At 37.8% G+C, this 24,143-nt stretch overlaps 1 protein-coding gene across 1 annotated transcript in view; it reads right to left on the reverse strand.

The window, feature by feature from the left end:
* Window positions 1-5,019: 5,019 nt before the first annotated feature.
* Window positions 5,020-24,143, reverse strand: part of cacna1ea (calcium channel, voltage-dependent, R type, alpha 1E subunit a) — a gene marked incomplete at its 5' end in the record, with an annotated part of 148,361 nt that continues 129,237 nt past the window's right edge. The window contains 19 exons of the mRNA XM_084086491.1: window positions 5,020-7,712; window positions 8,214-8,389; window positions 8,591-8,732; window positions 9,515-9,643; window positions 11,236-11,359; window positions 12,712-12,818; window positions 13,073-13,173; window positions 13,381-13,488; window positions 13,621-13,726; window positions 15,784-15,880; window positions 17,056-17,183; window positions 17,607-17,781; window positions 17,970-18,061; window positions 18,217-18,282; window positions 18,439-18,549; window positions 19,402-19,494; window positions 19,585-19,698; window positions 22,974-23,138; window positions 23,374-23,575. Of these exons, the coding sequence (XP_083942617.1) occupies window positions 7,221-7,712; window positions 8,214-8,389; window positions 8,591-8,732; window positions 9,515-9,643; window positions 11,236-11,359; window positions 12,712-12,818; window positions 13,073-13,173; window positions 13,381-13,488; window positions 13,621-13,726; window positions 15,784-15,880; window positions 17,056-17,183; window positions 17,607-17,781; window positions 17,970-18,061; window positions 18,217-18,282; window positions 18,439-18,549; window positions 19,402-19,494; window positions 19,585-19,698; window positions 22,974-23,138; window positions 23,374-23,575 (2,728 nt within the window). The 3' untranslated portion in view covers window positions 5,020-7,220. The remainder of the gene's footprint in view (window positions 7,713-8,213; window positions 8,390-8,590; window positions 8,733-9,514; window positions 9,644-11,235; window positions 11,360-12,711; window positions 12,819-13,072; window positions 13,174-13,380; window positions 13,489-13,620; window positions 13,727-15,783; window positions 15,881-17,055; window positions 17,184-17,606; window positions 17,782-17,969; window positions 18,062-18,216; window positions 18,283-18,438; window positions 18,550-19,401; window positions 19,495-19,584; window positions 19,699-22,973; window positions 23,139-23,373; window positions 23,576-24,143) is intronic.

Below are 24,143 nucleotides of genomic sequence, written 5' to 3' on the forward strand. Positions count from 1 at the left end.
GCGCTCCAGCCGACATTGCACTTGGGCTGTGTTGTTGTCAGGGGCAACAGTATCAAATGAAAGTATCAATGACCTAATAAACTATAGAGAGTGCACTGTATGCAACTTGCTTTATTCTCAATTGTGATAGTCAATTGTGTTCTTAATAATTAAAGCTGTATTATATTTTGTTGTATATATTTTATAGTTTTCAAGTGATGTCATATAATTTTATTCATTGGTTTGTTAAATAAACACAGTATCACTGTGTTATTACTGTATTACAGTATGTTTAATACAGTATCTCTTCAGTTACAACCAAAAACGCATACTGTCCACTTAAGTGGACATCTGAAAATCTCTTTAAAAAAATCAAATCTTGTTTTTCATGCCCTGAGAGTGATAAAAAACAAGAAAAAAATAAGACATCTTCGCCCTTCAAATATAATAAAAAGTCTGTTTGTAAGCATATTGCGTAATCGTGTTTAGAGTCAATTGTTTTATTTGTGATTATGCAATGAAATTATCATTTTTGGCCATGCTGTCATACAAAGAAATTATGAACAAATGCAAAAACAAGAGAGAACCAACAAAATATTAATAACTGATTTTGTCGTAGTCAATATATGCTTTTTCCTGTGAGCTTTTTGTTTTTCCATGAATAAAATCAAACCTGTAGCTATAGTGTGACTTTTTTGCCAAATAATTGTGTCAGATAAATACCTTAAAGGGATACTCCACCTTTTTTGGAAATAGGCTCATTTTACAACTCCCCCAGAGTTAAACAGTTGAGTTTCACCGTTTTCGAATCCATTCAGCCGATCTCCGGGTCTGGTGGTACCACTTTTAGCATAGCTTAGCATAGATCATTGAATCGGACAGGACCATTAGCATCTCTCTCAAAAAAATGACCAAAGAGTTTCGATATTTTTCCTATTTAAAACTTGACACTTCTGTAGTTACATCGTGTACTAAGACCGACGGAAAATGAGGCGTAATGATATGACGCAGCGCCTGAAAATAGTCCCTAGCTCGGTAACTTCCAACGTGACCGGGACTAAGTTTGTCTAACATATTAGACCTATTTTCAGGCGCTGCGTCATATCATTACGCCTGCTGGACTCATGGTACGGCAGCAAAGTTTCTTGATTATTATGCAGGAATGAGAGTATAGTTCCTAGCCATATCAGTCTAGAAAATCGCAACTTTTCATTTCCCGTCGGTCTTAGTACACGATGTAACTACAGAAGAGTCAAGTTTTAAATAGGAAAAATATTGAAACTCTTCTGTAATTTTTTTGAGAGAGATGCTAATGGTCCTGTCCGATTCAATGATCTATGCTAAGCTATGCTAAAAGTGGTACCGCCAGACCCGGAGATCGGCTGAATGGATTCGAAAACGGTAAAACTCAACTGTTTACTCTGGGGGAGTTGTAAAATGAGCCTATTTCCAAAAAAAGTGGAGTATCCCTTTAACCAAGCAAGTGTTTTGTTCTTCCCTCATATTGAAAGTAATGAAAAATTTGGTTTAATCGAACTTGTAGGTCGGACATCACATTTGGCCACTATGAATAAATTATTATAAAATGTTTTCCAAAAGCACCCTCAGATTAGACCACAATTTTTTTTTATATACTTTTTTTGTTGTTGTCTATAACTAGTATTGAATTGAGTTTAGTCTAAAAAGAAAGACAAGCAAGAATGTTATATTCTCTCTTCCTGTCCTCGTCACGAGGGCCTCAGGCCTGGTCTGGGTCGATCAAACACACGAGTCAAACCACATAAAAATACAGATGGAGAGACTCGTTCACCTGTGCTTGCCGAGACAAAAGTACTAAGACCAAGAGCCTAATTTTGTGTGCCAATGCAGAAATAAAACAACTATTCTACAAACAATAAAAAGAAGATCTGCTAAATGAATAAATGTAAATTTACTTTCAAGCATTTGCTTTGGATAAGAGGATAGGAAGAAACACTTACTACGCAGTAGAGAAGTTTAAGCAGAGTTTCGGAGTCCTGCATGACTTCGAGGAGGCAGGCCGGTCTGTGAGCGCTTCAGAAGGAGGTATGGTCAGTTTTTGACCCCTGGACAGCACTAAAACAGACCTGGACCTGGAGAAATGCCAGAGATGGGCTGTGCCATAAACACTCACTCCATGGCACAGCTATATGCATAAGCAATGTAGATCCCACTGCAGAAACTTGAGGAAATGAGTTCAGACCCTAACTATGCCCCTGATGAAGAGGGATCATAACACCTCCCACATGAACCAAAAGTAAGGAAGGGTCACCACCACAACATAAACCCTGGGTCCTGAAGCATTTTTCTACAGGATCTTTTAACAGGATCAATAACAGATCAAATGCCACATTGATGAGCATTATATTTCAGATCCTTCGTTAAAACACTGTTTATTTACCAGTGCTTTATAAGTGATTTATTGTTTAGTTCTGTTAGATCTAAAGCATGCAACTAATATTTGATCTCCACAGTGCGCAATGAATCATATTCACCCCAAGCATGGTCTCATCACTATAGTTCTTTTTCCTAAGCATATGTGTGCGTGTCTGTTCTATTCACACTATATGATCCCAGTGAGGAATGTGACAAGGTGTTTATAGAAGTGTCTAACTTACGGTAAAGGGTGTGAGGCATGGCTGTTTGGCTCCTCTCAGCGGTATGATTGGTCTAGAAAACATTCTCTACTCAGTATTATTCAGTCAGGTCCTGTTTAAATGGGACACCGCTGAAAATATGAACACAAATATGTGGTTCAAGAACAATTTTACATCTCTAGAGAATTGTAGAGCTGGTGGTTAAACAGTAGCCTGCATTTCATATCACACATTCTAGTCAATATGACTGTTGCAAATGTTGTGTCAAATTAACCCCACACTGAGAGGATTTGCAGTGGAAATATCCTTTTAATGAACACTAGAATGCAAATGTAAGTGGTTGTAAAAAAAAAACATCACAGTAGAAACATAAAAAAGCAATATAAAATAAAAAATAATATAAAAAATGAAATACTCTAGCCTTTATTATCTGTTGTTTACACATGTATGCCCATAACAATGTTACTATGTTGATGATAAATTGGTGCTATTATTATGGGATACAGCATTTATAAAATAAATCAAATAAAATACTGGCTCCATCATTATCTGTCTTTCACGTGTGCATGTCTATAACAGTGGTACATTTGGTGCTATGAATTATGAGATACAAAAATTCTAGTTTGGAATGAATTATAATGATAATGAACAATAATAGACATAAAAATATTTACTTTGGTAGTGTGTCTTTATGTCTCATATGTATCAACAGATCCAGGTGGCGATGAAAGTAAGCTGCACCTGCACTTCTCAAACTCCTCCGGATAGATAAACTGTTACCTCATCAGAGAACCTGGTTCACACTTACACAACACACACACACACACACACACACACACACACACACACACACACACACACACACACACACACACACACACACACACACTCAAATGGGCTCATGCACCCACAAAATTCCAATGCACATAAGAAAAACATAAGTATTGGGGCTGTGCGCAACCGATTATTACAAATAACACACTGCCTCTCCCTAAATATAGCAGAGGCATTTCATCAGTCTGCGTCAGTACAGAAGATCACTTTTAGATCTGTGATGAATCAAAGTACTGCTGTTATATACACAGAGAGATGCTTTCCCTACCCAGCTTCAGCTCACATACTAATGTTAGGTTTACCACAGAACTGAAAAGTACATTCAGTAAAAGAAAGTCACTGGGAAAAAAAAGTCTAACTTTCTTGTCAAATCCAAACAAACAGAATTTTCATCTTCAATAACAAAAAAATAATAGACCGTAATATCGGTAAGTAAAAATACACATCATTTAATTCATAGGTCATCTGTCACCAAGGATATTGTTTAGAAAGACTCATTACACAAAGTGACTGTGAAGCATGAAAGTAGCCTTCTTCCAATGCTGATATTTATGGATTTTTGACTGCTACTCTGGCAAAAAGAAAAATGTTTACCATGATGTTGTCCCTTCTTAAAATGTGACAGCTCCTATATACAAACAAACAGACATGTGTGTATGTATTGGTTTAGTGATTTTATCAGCAGATGGTCTGTCTCGCCTCAGCTCCCCCACATATGCTGACCTGATGTAACAGACAGATTGGCAGCACCTGGAACAGGTTCAGCTCTATATAGCGTTCTTGGCTTCGCTCATCCATGAGCATCAAAGGCAGAACGCTTCACCTGCTAGTGAGATATCTCTATATGGACTCTTCTCAAACCCTGGTACAATATTTCCATCTGATCTCCGAGTCTTTCTCCACCCACAAGCAGGGGGGGTCAGTTGGGTCAGTAACAGTTTAGAGTCAAGGCTGTTTTAATGTACTATTGCAGTGGGACAGGATCATTCATATCAGATAGAAACTGAGGTCATAAGTAAATGTCAGGTTGGAAAATATATGAGCGATCTATCTATCTATCTATCTATCTATCTATCTATCTATCTATCTATCTATCTATCTATCTATCTATCTATCTATCTATCTATCAGTAATTCTATCTCTCTATCCATCCATCCATCCATCCATCCATCCATCCATCCATCGTGGGATCACCGGTATCTTTTTCCTCAGAAATGTTTCTAAAATTATCCTTACAGTCTAAGACTATATATTTTGCACGTCGTGGGCATTCTCACTTGTTTCTACAGAAAAACAGATGGTTGGGCTTCCACGAAAGTGGGACAGGCCAAATATAGACAGCAGCAGTAAATCATCATCCACAACACGCTGCTGAAGTGCTATAGAGAATCTCACAGTTTGAAATTGAGTTTATAAATAAACGTGATACTGCCAATGGAGCCATAAAGAAGAAAAAGTTTTCAACTCCCTTAGAGCAATATGCTAGAGCAGAGAATCAACTCTAACCACTGACACATGGCATAGCAACATATGCAAACTGTTAAACAAACCACACAGAACATCGAGATTTAGGAAGAAGAGATTCTGCTGCAACGGGTATTTTTTTTTATTTCATATAATTCACAAGGCAGCGACCCCCAGTAGGTCAGGTAGAACAAGTATCAAATACTCTCTATTCACATTCAGGAACATGTCAAGAAAACAAATTACAACACAACACATGATACAGAAATTCTCTTGAGGGGCAACTGATCTTAAAATGTTTTTTTATTAAGATGCTGGATATGCAGAAACTAACCAAAGATGTTTTTTTGAAATAAAAATGCTATGTAATTATCTTTGCTTTTTTTCTTTGCAGTTTTTGAGGGGAATTGAGAGAGGAGGCCGGTCTGAAGTGGCATGTTGGGTGACCAATACAATTGTTCCATATTTCTGCTACAATACTCTAAAGAATAATTTTACACGTTATGCCCGTTTCCTACAGCTACATTTCAATCGCTACTCACCCACATTCGGGCTAAACGTCCATTTCGAATTTCTACAAATGCATTCATAAGAGCAGCATTTCTGCTAGGCCAAGCACGTAAGAGGGAGTTGATGCTTGCCATCAGTTTAAACTACAAGGACTCGTCCAGTTTCTAAGCCAAACTATAAATGGAAATTCACAGTAAACATTACATATGAACCCAAAGGCAACAAACGCTCATTTGTAATTGCTTTCCCATTCTGTTAATAGTGCTTGAGGGGTGAATCACACTAAAACATGTTCAGGTCAAATTATACCCAACATTTTTTTTTTTTTTTTTAAATGATAGTTTGCATAGGAAGCAAGGAACCCTATTTCTGTACAATTAGGATTATTTGCATTGACATTTATTTTCATGACAATTTTCCTCCAATTTATCATTACTGCAATGCATCCAGAACTTTAGAGATTTTGTAGAGTTTTATAATTGATAATATTATTCTCATAAGATTTTACAACATAAATACTTCACAACTAAATGTGTTTTTTTCATTTTGAAGCAACCCATTTTACTTTTGTATTGTATTTACTGTACACAACATGATATGTTACAATGCAAATATTCGTAATGGTATTAAAATAGGGATTATATGCAAAATATAATTGCTTATTTTTTTCCTCTTGGTTTTGGGGTGAAATAATGACCCAGACAGGCTTTGTGAGATTCACCCAAAGAGAGACTTTTAAGAGATTTCTTAAGGGCCAAGAAAAATCAGCTGGTTAAGAATGAAATGATAAGTCTAATCAAACATAACTTGGAGTGTGTGAACCATGTCCATTTCAAATAGTTTGCATTACAAGTATAAAGGACATGGATTGGTCATCGTGTCACAAAAGATAACATCTTTAAGACAATTTAGGTCCTTTACAGAAAACATGGCTTAAAGACTTCTCAGTACATATACCGGATTTGTGATATTTACATATGGTACACGAGTCCTCCACATAGACTCTATTGTTAAAGGCCAGGATGTCACCTGGATCCACTTGCATTAAACGTCATGCACAATTCATCAGGTCCTTCAAGTCCCTGTTACCTTCACGGAATGTCAGTCATTATTACGATATGTAGTTAAAGGGGTATTTACCTCTCGTCATGGACAGACTGAACATCACTGCATGCGCTCTGAGTGTGTGTACTGAAATGTATGTGTGTGTGTACCTCCTAAATGAACCAATGACACAGGTAGCAGAACAATCAGGATGTCAAAGCCCTGGTTACGCATCTGTTCTCTGCCCATCAGCCTCTAGAAATTAAAAAGAAGTGGCATACACATGTATGTTACTGTATACCATGCTGGGAAAGGACTATGTAAACGCTGTGTTTGAACACGCTGTCCTTATTGGCATTATACAGGTATTCTGCTGATGGGACGTCTCAAAATGTTTAGTCAGGTTTGGAAACCTGAGTTCATTCGGGCATGGCCCGAATCCTAATGACGAGTTTGGATTCATCTGCATTAGCCTGTGCTTGATCTGCGAGGTGGGTCCAGAGAAAGTGTTAGGGCACAAACCTGTTCTTTAACCTCAGTGTGCTCATGCTAGGACTGCTGATCATTTCAGAATGTTTCCATTTAACCACAAGCAGGCTGTGATCTTCAGGTCTTTTGTACGGTTCTTCTGAGAGGATTACACAACTCTGATCAGACTCCACATTCACAGATACACAAATAAACACACACAGGCATATTTTTCCTTGGATTGAGGCACAAAGTCCAGAGGCATCAATCCACCCCGTAAGGTGACACAGAATCTTCTAAACATCCCTAACACCGGTCATCCTCATCAGTGTCACTGAGAAGCTCACAGCCTGACGTCCCAGGCGTGGCTTGTCCTAGTCGTTTACGGAAATGTCCATTAGGCACCTGCCAGGTGTGACGTAGTTGTGGGGCAGAACTGATGGTGTTGGAGCGGCCCAGGCTGGTTGCTATGGCAGCCTCGAAAGTGAGAGTCTCCTCCACACCGGTTGAGTCCGGACTGTTAACGTCCTCCTGCAGTGTCAGGTATGGCTCCGAGATGTATCGGTGAGGGGTGGAGTGGGCCATGGCGGTGCCAGGACCAGTCCCGGTTGGCTCCTCCCCTTCCTCTGCGGGCTTGGCCCTTGACCGAGCCTCTCCCAACTCGGGATTGGCACGGCACACTAAAGGAGAGTAGGAGATGTGGGGCCGAGGACGAGAAGGTGTCTTTGGGAGCTGCCGACGCCCTCGAGGCGTCCCTGAATCAGAAGTGGAGGGAATTGGGCTGCTTGAACTATTTCCCTATAGGATTGTAGGTAAATAGACAGACAGAAAGAAAAAGAAACAAATTAGGTGATGAAGGGAAGAAATAAATGCATAATTAGAAGTCCTTCAATGTACACTGGCATTCAAAGTTTGGGGTTGTAAGATTTTTAATGTTTTTGAAAGAAGTACCTTATGATCACCAAGACTGCAAAAATAAAGTAAAAATATTGCAAAAGTAAAAATATTTATTAAAAATTGTGAAATATTATTACAATTTAAAATAACTGCTTTCTATTGTAATATATTTTAAAATATAATTTATTCCTGTGATGGCAAGGCTGAATTTTCAGCAGCCATTATTCCAGTCTTCAGTGTCGCATGATCTTTCAGAAATCATTCCAATGTGCTGATTTGGTGATTTTTGTGGAAAAAAAATATCTTACCGACCACAGACTTTGCATTAGTAATATGTTTGCTTACCTTAGAAAATACTAAATATTCTTCTGGGTAAAAGTGCACATGTGTTTGTGTCCTCACCTGTCTGAGGGTTGTGTGCTTCCTGCCCTCACTGGGTGACCGAGAGTGGCGTCTCTCCTGGGACTGACTCCTTTCCTCTGAGTTACATCGAGACGCGTCTGGAGACAGCAGGTGTCTTCGCTCTTTAGACCGTCCTCTCTCCTTGTCCACTGGCTCCCGCAGGTTTGATCTGACAGCTGCACATGCACAAACATAAGCATATGTTGAGACATGTGCAGCCACAAAACACACATATAAATGTGGCCTTGACCTGGGAATCGTCACAGAGTACACAAGTCCGATATCATCGAAAGACTTGTGTCATTAAGTTTTTTCAATTTTAGTACTGACATGGTACTTTAGTACCCACACTTCTGACAGCCCTACTGCAAACTCACCTCTGAAGCTTCTTTGTCTGGGTCTCTCCAGTCGGTCAGGGCTCACCCTCTCCAGAGAGAACTCTTCCTGCCAGTCACCATTCACACACTGATCACCAATCGTGGAGAATGAACGCTTCATCAGTTTGCTCTCTGAAGATACCTGCTGTACATGTGCGAAACACAAAAACACACAGAACACACAAACACACATACAAACCCCGAAAGCACACACGCATCAACAAACGGCCAAACACAGACACAAAAAACAACACAGTCATGTTATGGTTTAATATTTACACACTCTCTCTCTTTGAAATAGTGACATACTGATAGTGACATAACACTAAACAATGTAAATGAAATGAGTTTCTGAACTGAGTTCTAACAAAGGCAACCACCACCTCCTAACATTCCCTGCAGGAAAAAACAGGTTGGTCAAGCTGGTTAAATTGATTGGTTTCTAGTAGCTGGTTACACCATAGGTTCCCACTAAATTAAACCACCAGTTCTATCCAGGTTGACCTTTAGCACACTATTTAATCAACCGTCTAAAATATTTTATCATATTTAAAGCATATATAACATTAACACTTTTTATTTTTTTATTTTATACATTAATATTATACCCATAACATTTATATTACTTTAATATTTATATAAATTATTTAAATATATTTAAATATAACAATATTACAATTATAATTATTTTACTATAACTCATATTTTAAACACTATTATTTCATATTAATATTTTCAGAGACATGACTACATAAACATGTTACCACTCTAATCAGAATTTTTAGACTTTCCAACAGGGTGAGCCATTACAGTCCCTTCAAATCACAAACTACACCTTCCTACCCATTTCTTCCATTCCCTCTTTGGGACCAACGCCAACACTGATGTTAACCACAGTGCAGACTAGGCTAACACAGGTAGTACCTGTGGCTCTACCTCCAGGCGAGGCATAGAAGAGGCTCGGATAGAGATGCCTCTCCCTGGCACTTGCAGAGGATCGGCCTGCATGCTACTGGGGCACATCACACTGCTAAATTCTTTGTGCTCTGGCACCTACGCAGTTAGAGAGAGAAAAAACGGGGAGGAGGAAGAGACATTCAATCCTAACTAAAAAATATATATATACTTAGCATTGCACCAAATGCCCATTCGTTCTATTCACCATCAGAAGTGGACAATGTAATAATCTTAATGTAACAACCTGGCTAATGTTATACTCTTTTAGAAGCAAAGTGTTCATTTAAAGAAAAGATAAGTTTATATTCAAAAAGATAGAGTAGAGGAAAAGTAAAGTGGCAAGAGTGAAGCACCATAAGCACAACATAGAGCCATTACACATAAGCAACTCATAGGGGGTGTAGAGAGTTTCAAAGCAAAAGCCACACATATTGGGCGTACTCACAAGCGCTCTTGCACAAAAGAGTTTCAAACATAAACCATCTTAAAATCCCTTAAGACATCTAGCATTATATCACAGTTCATGGAAGAGAGGCAAAGAAAAAGCTACCAAGAGGGGAAGCAAATAAGAGTACAGATAAGAGCACAGAAAGACTGTATAACTGATCACTGGTTATATAAGTGATGGATGTTATCTTGACCTAGCAGTCTAACCTTGAGAAACCACATCAATACACCCTTCTGAACCTTAAAAAAAACAACTCTCTAAAATCTCTTCCTTTACAAGGCCAGAAGGTAAATAATAAAGGGATGGCAATAAAGCTGCAAAATGTGAAAAGAAATATCATGCAAGGTTGTGAACCAGAGAGGTGATGTCCATGCAGATGACTTCATGATAGATTAGACATCAGTCCAATATGTATCTCATAATTAAGATTTACCAAAGCATGATTTTTTTTTCTTATGCTGGGGAAAATTACTTCTATATGCTTTAGAGTGGCAGCCACTCAATTAATGAAGTAATTTACATATAGCGTGGCCTTTTGATAAAATCTGGACAGTGCTGATTATATCTCTTGCTGTGAACATTTTTATAATAGCTTAAACGAATCTACTCGCTTTTGAAAATCTGACAAACCATTGCCAGACATCTTAAAAAACATTAGAAAAAGATATGAAAGTTGGAGTTTTGTGACTTTTAGTCCAAGTTCACTAAATAAACTTTTAGCACATAACTGACAATGGACATTTGAATTAGCAATTTAACAACCCAGAGTCAATTATTTTGCTTGCACTGTTGTTGTTTTTTTAGTTGCCTACATAAGCATACACACTACCCACAGTCTCAGACACAGTCTCAATTAAAGTCTGTGCTTTGCCAATCACATCTCAAAATAGATTCAGAATATTTTGTTCCACCTTTATATTCCTAAAACTTTCACAAATGGATCAGTGTCTTTGGCTGAGTGGTATTCAGACCCTATTATCTTTTGTAACTGTTTTATAACCTGAATTATTCATAAACCGTCATGGAATAAAAAATTTAGCATGAGCGTGAATTCACATACTGTTTGAGAATTTTAAATAGATAGTGAATTTGAATGTTTCACAAAACAAAGCAGCTATCAGGTATTTCATGCACATATGTAAAACAATGAATAAAATGCAAGACAAGTCAAGGCTTACTGTGCCAATATGTCTGAGATGAAATGCATTTCATTGTGTATTTAGGATTTAGTTTCTCCTACCATGCTCTGGAGGTGATAGTGGTGTTGGTATTCCTCCCTCTCCTCCATGCTGTCTTGGCCCAAGGGCTGCATGAAGAGATCTTGAGGGGAGATGGGACTCAGTGCCACAAACCCACCTCTAGTGCTGAATAAACAACAGATATACTTGTCAATTATGCTCATGTTGGTATGCACCACAAATGTGTCACCAAACAAGGTTTGTTTTGGGGGATCAGAAATGAGTAGATACTTAAAAATGCCAATCAGTTCAACAGTTTATGTCACGTTGTTGGATAAAATAAAAAAGATCAAGACCTTCATGCTAGGTTAATTGTATGTTATGTAAAAAAATGTCAATCTTTATCACAAAATAAAAAAATAATTATACCTCTAATGCTTTTAAATATTGCACCATATACAGAAGAATAAAAAGAACTAATGGAAAGAGGTGCAGACCGGGGTTATTATGGTTAACTAAAACTAAAGGGTTAGTTCACCCAAAAATTACAAAATTCTGTCAGTAATTACTCACCCTCATGTTGTTCCAACCCTGTAAGACTTTCGTTCTTATTCAGAATACAAATTAAGATATTTTTTATGAAATCTGAGAGCTGTCTCACTCCTCCATAGGCTTCAATGTTATTGAAACTTGCCTGCCCAGAAAAGTTAGTAAAGACAATGTTTAAAATAGTCCAAGTGACTACAGTGGCTCAACCATAAGTTTATCAAGCGTTTATAAACTTAAAGTAAAAATAAAGTCGTAATTTTTATTTTGCGCACAAAAAGTATTCTCGTCGGAGGAGTGAGCCAGCTCTCAAATTTAATCAAAAATATCTTAATTTGTGTTCTGAAGATGAACGAAAGTCTTACGGGATTGGAACAACATGAGGGTGAGTAATTACTGATAGATTTGTCATTTTTGGGTGAACTAACCCTTTAATATCAAAACCCCCCCAAAAAAATCATTACTTGAAATTATTATTATATATATTTTTTTATTTAACATTTCAGTTTTGATTTATATGCTGTTTATTGTTGGTGATCGCGTTATTTTACATATACATATGTGATTACATATGCTATCGCTTGTTTCTGCATCTTCGCCTGTGTTTTGATTCAGTTCTCTTTCAGAAGATGCGTAATAGTGCCCCCTACCATATAACAGTGAAAAAAACGGAAAGCCGTAAAAAAGGGTAGCACTATCTAATAAAAGACCAGAAAACTTGTAAATGCCAGGGAAAGAGTTAATAATTAAATCTAAAAACAAAAACATACAAAAAACTACATATATATATATATATTTAAAGACAAAAACACAAAACATGATTGGTAAAACAACTAAAATTAAAACAGAAAATATGACAAAAAATATTAACAAAAACCATAATAGTATATCAATTATATTAAAATAACAACAGTTTAGACAAATACAGGGCCAATATAAGTACACACACACACACACACACACACACACATACACACAACATGTACAATTACAGGGCAGATCCTGCACTGTGGGACAGGAACGGCAGAGCCTTGGCACTGCAGAGAATGTCCTGTGGCAGTGAGGATGCATCCATGCGTTGGAACATCGGTGCATGTTTCTGCAAAGACAACATTAGATGGTCAGCACAATCTCTCCAGTGACACAGTGACCTAGTTCCCCACAAAGCAACACATCTTTCCAGTTTCAGGAAGTATAGCGGAAATATGAGTTTTTTTCTGTTGTGTCTATTCAGAACCCCATTCTATACAGTTAGATGTTGCATATATAAGCTGATTCAATTGGCCTAAAGTTGTGAGTCGGCTGTTCTTTAGCTCTCGAGTTCTTGTTGCAGGAGGTAAAATACATCTCTACCTGTTCTTCAAGCTGTTGACGGAGCTTCTTAGCTTTGTTCTGCTTGTAGTAGTCCATGATCATCATAGCTGCATAGATCTTCCCAATGGTCATGTCACTGGCTGGAAAAAAAGTTTTGTTTATTGTAGAAAACAACATTTCAATGCAGGGTGCAAATGACACTTTTAGGGGAGTAAATGGGCACTTCTAGTAGCCAAACTAGTAAAACAAGCTGAACTTTCACAACCAAGGTGAATTACACTGATAAAAAATATAAGATGGTGTTCAAGCTTTAAGAATACAAAAACCTGCCATACAGGATCTCTCACCTTTGTTAATGGGTACAAGAAAATCAAGAGATTTCTGGGAGAGGTGTGGCCAGATGACACTGATTTCCTTCTGCAATTCTACGTCCATCTGACCCCTGTCCTCACCTCCTGTTACACCATTGAACCATTAGAAACAGTTGAACAAATATTATTGTGCAAAAAAAAAAAAAAAAGAAGAAGCAAAAAGATTTCAGAGTAAGTTTGATTTTTAAGGAACTGGAAATGATCAGTGATGCCAACCTCGAGCGATTTTAATGTCCAGTGCGGTGCGTATCAGGGCCATAAGTGTGGAGGTGAAATGGACGGACATGTCCTCATCCACTGGCATGTTCATCAGAACCAACCGCTGAGAGCAAGTCACCACCAGGACAAAATACAAATTAAATTCAAGAATTGCAAAACTAAAAAGTGAGTGTGCATTTAAAAAAAAAAAAAGTCATCTAGGTTTAGTTTTCGTTTAACTTTTACAAATAACACAAAGATGTCACAACACCACGCATTCATGCATATAGTTGAAACACATATATTGGATAGAGACAGAGTAGAAATGTATGCATAGAAACTGGAAAATTCTGAAGGATCACACTTTATGAATATGCCCTTTGCAATATGTCTTTAACATGGGAATAAGCGTCAGGGTTATGCCAGTGTTTTGAAGACATTAAGGTGACATATTCAAATAAAGTATCATTGGTGGATGTACAGGGACTTTACGGCAGGATGATTAAAAGACAATGACAAACAATAACATCACTGATAGTTTATGAATTATAATAATATAGTTATATGTATCACAATTATTTGACATTCAGTGGCCCTAAAACACTACAAATATCATTGCATTAGATACAAAACATGAAATCAAGAGTTATCTGCAAACAAATGATACTAGAACTTATTTTTAACTAACTTGTGTCTCACAAATAATTGTCACTTGGATCAATATCCTTTTAAATAATACAAAAATATATTTTTACGTAAAGATATTCATATACTTTGGCTTAAGAGTCCAAATATTTTGAGTAAATAAAGTATTTATAAATACAAATAAATAATTGAGGCCACTGTAATTACATCCTTTAGCTTGAGCCTCTTGAAAACAAGCAGACTTCATTTAAATTGTAATACTGCAGACTACCTTATACGCCAATTTGGAGGGGCATTTCTTGCCCAGACCAAGCGGTGGCGACATGCAGGTCAGCATCTCGTACATATCAGTGTAATGAATACGGCCACTGGGAGGGGGTAGTCACCAGGGGCAATGTGATGAAGAGGAGGAGGAGGAAGAAGAATTGGGCATTCCCAAGGAACGAGGGAGGAGAGGAAGTTTGGCGTGGAGGAAAAAAGGAAACAACAGAAAAGATAGAGGAAGAAGGAAGAGACAGGAAAGGGAAGGTCATTTAAATGTGTTTCATACTTAAGAAAAGAAAAACGGTCAAAAGGGAAACTGATTAAACACAGAGGTGAGGCCAGGTGGAGGTTTTTCTATGCAATGCAGGCATAGAAGAGGCTATAGGAGAGAAAATATTAAAACAGCCAAAGATCTGAAGAGTCAAGCAGGTGGATCCGAGGGTTTGACAGGGTGTATTGAAAAGGAAACCCTGCTATTATAATACATAAACCCACAGGGGTAAATTTGCTTAGGGTCAGAAATTAGCAGGGATTTATATTTTATTTGAATGAGATAAATAAATAAATCATACAATAAAATATAAAAATGTAGTTGTTTTAGTTTAGATATACATCTTCCGATGCTACTTGGACACATCCTCAGTGATGAACCAGAGGTCATAGGATATTTCGGGTCTTTAATAGACTCTCGTCCGGGCAACCCAACCAGGGGTAATCAGCCCCTGACCAAAAAAAATATGCCCTCATAAAGTAAAAACTGACAAGTAGCAAATATATCCCTTAGAAATATAAAGGTGTTTTTTGACACTGTGGTAGGTCAGGGGCATAATCTTCTCTTGATTTACAAACAGGTGAGACAATGGTGAACACGAGGAGTCTGCCCTCCTCTAACCTTAAACCCACATTTATGGAATTATGTTCACTAAAAGCCCCAAATCCAATTCATGCACAGAGAGACTGAATCCCGCTGACATCCGTTGGCAGTGTTAGATATTATCTAATGGAGTTCACTGATGGATGGCTGTCAGTGTCATTAACTGCAGCAGTTATTCACACTTCAGGAGCGGGATGCGGGCCAAAGGGATGAGCTGTCTCTCTGTGCACTGAGCTCTTGTCTCTGCCAGTCTTTGACCCGGTGGAAAGTAGCACTGGAGTAAATCACAGGAACGAGAGGGGAGTAAGGGGTGGTAGCTAGTGAAGAAGTGGGGAATGATAAAAGAAGAGGAGGAGAGAGAGTGGCAGAGGGGTAGTTTTTTCGTGGGTGAGCCAAACCTTGCATGCCACCCTGTAGGGACAATTCTTTCCAAAGCCCAGAGGAGGTGATATTGAGCGTACTACTTTGTACATCTCCTTATAGTGTAGTTTTCCACTGGAGAAGGAAATACTGACCGTTAATGGTAAATAGACAATGTCAAGTTAAATGTAGGAGTGGTAATTTTTCATGAAATATACTTTAAAAGGGTCATATCATACATAAGTGATTTTTTTCACCAAAAGCCATCATAATTCATGACCGTTTTAAGCCATCTCTCTGAACTATTGGGCCCTATTTTAACGATCTAAGCACATGGTCTAAAGCGCATGGCGCAAGTGCACTTAGGGCGTGTCCGAATCCACTTTTGCTAGTTTAATGAGGGGAGAAATGGTTGGCACGCAAGGCGCATGGTCTAAAAGGGTTGTCCCTATTCTCTTTATGAGTAATGGGTGTGTTTTGGGCGTAACGTGAAAAAAAACAATCAGTGTAATTTCCCATTCCCTTTAAAAGCCAGTTGCGCTCGCGTATACCTATAGGCGCACATTACTAAAGCACTCTTTAAATAACAAAAAAAAAAAACTTTAGACTAGGTTTCAGTTGGTCAATGGCGCAGTCTATTTCAGTTGCCTCAAAATAGCAACGCGCCAACAATGCGCCTCAACACACCTCGTTTTCAGACCAGCACTCTCATGGAGGCACAAATGGGCGCTATTTAAACAACATGGTGAAAGACGTGAAAAAGATAACTGGGTCAGGCTCACACTTGTGTCACGCATGGCGCTGCATTGCACTGGGTGTATGATAGGGCCCTTAGAATCAAACATGCCATTCTTTGCTGCTGTAAAGCAAATGCACAGAACGACCAATTTCTGCAGCTTTGTGCCAGTAAATGAGATCTGAATTCTGCAAACAAATTGTTGTCTTATACTGAACTCTTATATCAAAATAACAAAGAAATTTGATTATCCATGATATGACCCCTTTAAATCATCCTACAGTGTTTTTAAATTTGTGTGAAGAGAGACACAAAAGCATTACTGACAATTTCAAAACAAAATTATACAGTTCATTTTACAAATTACATTCATGCAGCATACTTGTATAACACCCAACTGTTAACAAACATCTGTATTAGTTTATATATAATATAATTTTATATACTGTTAAATTATATATAATAAATATAATATTTTTTGCAGAATAAGAAAAAATTCAGTCTATCATCTAATTTTTTGAACATTTGTATTGCATTTGATCAACTGAAGAGAGTGGAGAGCTGCATCTCTCACCATGCTGCGCGGTCATACTCTCCCCAGATCCGTATAAACTCATCCAAGTGGTGAGGACCCAGAATGGACGAGTCACGTGTCAGGTACTCAAAATTATCCATGATCACAGCCACAAACAGATTTAGCATCTGAAAGAAAGATAGATTTCATAGATTTTCAGAATTCATTCCGCATTCCGCTTTAAAGAGCTCAAGCATTTAAAGGGGCAGATGACAAACCTGCAGTGTGCACTGTGTTCTTTGTGTGGACACTTTTACAGTTTTCATTATGGTTATCTATATAGTTATCGTTCTTGGTATGAACGGTGGTCTTAAGAGTGTTAAGCATTGGCGGAGATGAATGTTTTCCTTCATTTTATTATTTATTTATTTTTTACTTTTTCATATCATTTGTTTCATTTTAAAATCTTGCAGTATATATTGTATGTCCAAATAAATTTATTTGATCCAAAAAAATTGGATTTGGTGTGAAAAGGCTTTAATTTTGTGGGTTTTAAGTGTAAAGGTTTGTAATGATGTGTATTTGTGTCATTAAACTGTATAGCTTCTCACCAAAAAAGAACTGAAGAAGATGAAGGATACAAAGTAGAAGTATGCAAAGTCGGTACCACATTCTTTTTTCATCCCCTTTGTTGAGTTGTTGAGAGGAATTGAGTTGTCTATTTCACACTCCTTTTCTCCTAAACACGATAACATGATTTCCTGCCATGACTCACCTGTTGCACTCCTAAACACATACACACATATACGTATATCATAAATTAAGACACATTTATTCATCCCCAAAAGGTAGTCTGGTTCATTGTATTGGTTTTATAGTGAAATAATTAATATATAATAAAATGTAGCACCTGTTTTTAACAACAAAAAGAAAGAACATTAAAACAGATGCAGAAATTATAAACATAATCTTACCTGAACAACAGCATGAGTGCACCAAAGAATGATTTAAAGTTATTGTGTGTGTTGATTTGGCTTTTGTCATTTAGCTTGATGTTGCCGAATACCTTTAGTAAGATTAAAAACACATAAGAGGGGTCTGTCACATTTACAGGCTTAACAAAGTAAAGTAAGAGAAAATGTGTCAAAGAAACAAAGGAAGACACAGAGAGAAGAATATAAAGATGGAGACAGGCTGTCTATGGACAAAGACAACCTTTACCTGCATGCCAATGATGGCATAGATGAAAAACAGCATGGCGATGAGCAAACAGACATATGGAAGTGCCTGCAAGACAAATCTCATGTTAAACTTACAGAATTTGTTTTTATAATAAGCCGTTTTGGTTCAAATAAAAGCAAAAACAGTGTTTAGAAGAAGAAGAATAAAAAGAAGAATAAGGGATCTCAATATCATGCCAATGGAGTTAAAGACATGTCTGACCTTGAAGGACTGGACAAAGGTCCAGAGCAGAATACGGATGGTGTAGCCCTGACGCAGAAGTTTAATCAGCCGAGCTGCCCGGAATAGCTTAAGAAAGCCCATACTAAAAGGCTGAAAAACCAATCAGAACACAGAGGTGATGCTTATGCAAATAAATACTGGAGACAAAATAGAATATGAAGGTCATTACTTGTGGAAAAAAATACTGAGTACATAGCAATCAAAAGTAGCTTGAGCATGCATATCAATATAGGCTAAAAAGCTATTAGAATACAGACATTATTGCTCATGCAAACAACTACTGCATACAAATCAAGCAGAATTAGAGCTGCACGATTACTTGTTAAAAACACGTGTAAACAACCACGCGATCTTATTCATAAATGACAACACTTCGGCTTTGTCTATTAAACCTATGACAAGTACGATCACAGCGAAGATTTAGATCTGCATTGGTGCTGCTGCTGATCCAGAAAGAGAAGTTGTCATGTATAGGCATAAAACAAAGTCTTTTCAACCACACAGTATGATTATTTCTGTCTTACAATTTAGATTATCACAGAATTACTGGGATAAAAGTTTATAGTTTGGATATAAACAATGATGTCTACGGTAGCGATCAGAGTAAATCTTCTTTTGAAAGTAACTTGACACTTCAAATAAAGATTGTACTGATTACATTGTTACACCAGTAAGTGGAGATAAGTGACTGATAAAATGTTTTATTAGTCATTGAATCATTCATTCAAACCGCAAAAAATAAAAATTATTCAAATTAATGCAATATTTTGAAATAGACTGCAGCCAAAAAGATTTTGTCAGAACCTCTAGTAAATTACATGTCATTTTGTTTAGTTGTCTATTTAGAATCGTGGGAGAATCATGATCTCTATTTTGAAGAAATTGTGACTCTTAATTTATCCAGAATCGAGCAGCTCTAATCGGAACACACACATTCCTCACTTTTACACTGTTCAATTTGTCAACCGCAATTTCAGCAATGCTTCCTAGAACCGTGATGAAGTCAAATATATTCCATGTGTCTCTGAAATAATTCTGAAAGATATAAAGGTAATAATGTATGTTGGAAATGCATTTCAGGATATATATATAATGCACTTTATCACATTCCCAGTGTTAGCTTACCATGATACCAAACGCCAGGATCTTGAGAACACATTCCACAGAGAAAATAACAGTGAACACAGTGTTGAGGTATTTTAGCACATCATCATAGCCTTCAGGACGAGGATCATGATGCTGATAGAGAGCAAAAAAAGAGACAAAAAAAGGTCTTCTTGAATAATTCATTATGTTTACACCATTTACTTTTTTTACTAACTAATTTTATTTTTATATTGCTCTTATGTTGCTTGACAGTATATACAGTATGTCTATATAAAAACATATACAGGTCTGGATACATAAAGGTTTGGAACAACTTGAGGGTGAGTAAATGATGACAAAATTAACATTTTTGGGTGAACTATATCCCTTTAATAAATTTTTACATAATAGTACCTAGTAGAGGTGTGAATCTTCACTTGCCTCATTATTCGATTACGATTCAGAGGGTAACGATTCGATTATAAAACGATTCTCGATACACCACAATACATTTTTTCCTCCAATTCTTTTATTAATGATAATTACTATATCAATAATCAAAATATAGTTATTTTTGTAATTTTATCTTTGTTATTATATAAATAAGAACAAAGAGGCAAATGACAATAGAGACAATAGACAGTAGAACAAATATAAGAAAGAAACAAATACAATTAAGCATGCAGGTAAGAAAAAAAGAAATTGAATAAACAAATGTAAAAAATTACTGCATAGTCTTTGGTGTATTCATTACAAGTGATTATTAAAGCTACAAAAGTTGTTCAGTCAAGAGCAGTGAGTGATTCCCTCTTTTCCTTTATTGTTTGATTAACATTAATGACAAACGTCTCAGGTTACAACTGTAACCCTAGTTCCCTGAGAAGGGATCGAGACACTGCGTCGATGACGCTTTGGGAACACCCCTGCGTCATTGCGTCTGAAGCACTTGTGTCAATTAGTCCAATGGCGAGAGTGAGCATCATGACCAGGAAAGGATAAAAGCACACCCGGTCTGCGTTAGCTTTAGCTTCGATTTAGCCAAAGCAAGTCGATCACAGGAATGCAGGGAGTATGGCAAAGTGACGCAGCGTCTCGTTCCCTTCTCAGAGAATTAGGGTTACAGTCGTAACCTGGGACGTTCCCTTTCAAGGGAACTTGCGCTGCGTCGATGACGCTTTGGGAACGAGAATGCCCGAACGCCATATGAACCAGAGCCTGTCTGTGTGAATACTGAGAGCACAACTAAGACAAGAGCACCTGTAAACTTCGGTTGAGAATGCCATCCCGGTCCCCAATCTCTCTGAGGGGGAGCACAGGAAACGACACTCTATCCTGTACAAGGAGTTTGTTAATGGCTGGGGCTCTGCCCAGCAGCCCCCCAGTTACGCCTTACCCACCAGTGCCATAGTAGTTCTAACTGGCCTGGAGGGTAATGTCGAGGCTTAAGGGGAGCCTTATCCCATGACAGGACTGATAGATCGCAAGCACCTGTTCTGCCTTTGGCATCGGCCCATACCCATGCTCTTTCAGCCCCCTTTATTAAACATATATTTTGAGAACTGAAAAACCGAGCTGAAAGGGTTTGATCCGGGATCTCGAATTTTATTAGTGGAGATAAATGCAGCCAGCTTATTTAATCCCTCAAAATTAAACATAGTAAAAGATCAACCAGACAAGTCAACATAGTCTGGGTGAAAGGCTGAATATATATATATATATATATATATATATATTAAAATAGTTTCAACATACAATAAAAGAATCATAAATTCATAGCTTGCAATACACTATGTATCTCTTTAATCTATACATTGCCTCAGCCACTCGATTCTTATTGCATAGTCTTTTTTTCTTTTCTTTTTTTTGAAAAAGTAAACAGTAGCGGGGGAAAACTCCCCATAGTGCACACATCTACACGTCAGGAAATTTTATGAATGAACACAGCCCGCCCCCTTATTTTCATTTTTATATAGAGCTACATGACCGTGCATGCTCTTCATGGATGAGGGTGGAGAGTTCTTATTCCCCCGCATCGATGCTCAGCACCTCTACCTCCCTCCTCTACCTCCGCCCTCGAGCGCTGACAGAGCATGCTCCATTCCAAACAAACAAAACATATCTAAAGTTCACAACACGATCACAACACGATCTAAAGTTTGTTTGTTCGCCATAATATCTATGCTTGTGACTGATACAGTGACAGACAACAATAAATAAGACAGACAGTATGAACACAGAGCGCTTGCTGAGGCACAGAAGCTAACGCCGGTCAGACCAGATGTGCTTTTATCCTTTCCTGGTCGTGACGTCACCTGTCCGTGATGCTCACTCTCGCCATTGGACTAGTTGACACAAGTGCTTCAGATGCAATCATGCAGGGGCGTTCCCAGAGCGTTATCGACGCAGCGCGAGTTCCCTCGAAAGGGAACAGCAGCAGGTATAGCCTATTATATGAAGACCTAATACATGGATCTAAATTATGTTGCAGATGTTTTCCCCAAACTGTTCCCCAAACGTTCACTTAAGACATAACCGACTATGTTTTATTTAGCCTACAATAAAACAAAATTAATATGTATGATAGGCTTATTTAATAAAAAATTTAAAAAATCGATTCTTTTGTTTTTATGCATCGATACAAAATCATTCACATCAATGTTACAGTAAGCATTATTTTACACACATTCAGATCTGGAGCCATTCTGGTATGGAATACCCGCATTTCAGGATCCATTTAAAACCTGATGAATGCTAATATGTCAATAAAGCACTTTGAAAATTGTAACTGAAAACTGAATGAAAGACAGACAGAGAGAAAGGAAGCTTTTCAAATTTCAGTACAATATCTAAAAATATCTGTGCTCTGTTACACTCTCTGTGTGTCTCAGTAAGCATGTATGCAGACCATTGCAGACATGATGACTAGTGGAGGACCACCTCTAACTCCAGGTGAAATTACTCACGGAAGATGTCAGGCTAAAGCTAATGAGGAAAAGTTAAATAGTAGCTGGTGCTTCAGATCAATATTTAATAAGCTGTGACTCATGACTGTCTGGTTTTCGAGCAGTATCACAGACCAGGGGTCACCAGCAGGGGCTGAAAAACAGCTAAATCAACCTAATTTATTTTGACAAATACACAGACGAAGAGAGAGAGAGGTATTACCCCTGCAATACTCACAGGTCTCACAAATGTACATTTAAATTCTAACCAAACCTACTTACAAGAGTAATGTCTCCTTCCATCTCTATAGCATTATTTGTAAGGGAATAATTATTCAGTTACTGAAAAATAAATCCTTTTAGCGTGAGCAGAACTCATGGAACTTTTTTGCAACAAATAAATAAATATAAAGATTTTGATCTGATTTTAAATTATTCTGTTTTGATAAAATAAAGAGATCACAGTGCCATGACATCTCTCCTTACCTTCATCATGAGAACGATGGTGTTAAGGGCAATCATCGTCAGCACGGTGTACTCAAATAAGGGCGAAACCACAAAGTGCCACAGCCGATACTGTAAGGTCTGTTTGTTCTGGGGCATGTAGCGAGTCAAAGGTTTGGCACTGATGGCAAAGTCGATACAAGCCCTCTAAGGGAGAAATATCCAGTAAGAATGTTTCTCAAACACATTTGCAATTAACTAGCAATTGTCAGGAGGTAAAAAACATTGCTTGCACTTGCAACAGTGATTCCCTTAAGTGCAGAGGACTTTTCTTTTGTATGTTTTTTTACAATACAATCAATTGTTGCCTCGAGTATGTGTCATTGCTTCAATGGACACTACTAAACTTGAATCTCAGCTTGAATGCAAAATAATCAGTCACCTCGTTTTTCTCCAGACTGCACTCCTCCATCATTTTATCGCCCTGCTCTTGGAAGGTAATGATGATGAGGGCCACGAATATGTTGACGAAGAAGAATGGGAACACCACAAAATAAATGACATAGAAGATGGACATCTCCATCCTGTTCCCCTGACTGGGACCCCGGTCCTCCTCAGTCACATCCACAGAGTGTTGCAGAACTCTACAATGCCAAATAAGTGTGTTTACAGACAAATCTATATACATTTATCTATGCTTTCTGTTCCAAATTAAACTGAGGTTACTCTGCTAGTAGTGTTGTCAAAAGACCCGGTACTTCGGTACCAAGTCGGTACTAAAAAAATGTAAACGTCACGGTACCAAGTTTTCTTAAGTACCGGTGGTACCGAGGACCCGTTCAAACCCGGTTCCTTGATGCGCATGCATGCACTGAGCACATGCAGTTGCGCGTCCTCTTTATTAAAGCGCTGAGACATGGCGACAGGTGTTGTGCCGATAAGAAAGGAGGAAAGAGACACATATGGAAATATTTTGGATTAGGCTAATGTCACATTGCCATAAGTGGCCGTTCACATAGCGCGTTTTTTGCACGTGCAGATTCGTTATTCCAAATGTAGGCGCTCATAATAGAAGCGACGCGGCGTGCTTGTTTTTTCCAGGCGCGTCTATGTTCATGGTTGCATAGCAACGACAGACGCAACGGGAGAGCAAGAGCTTGTGGAAAGGAGAAACTTGTCGATCTCCGAATGCAACGTTACATGAGGAGAGTA

The sequence above is a fragment of the Abramis brama genome, assembly GCF_963993115.1.
Source record: "Abramis brama genome assembly, chromosome: 16".
In the NCBI taxonomy this organism is placed as follows: Eukaryota; Metazoa; Chordata; class Actinopteri; order Cypriniformes; family Leuciscidae; genus Abramis; species Abramis brama.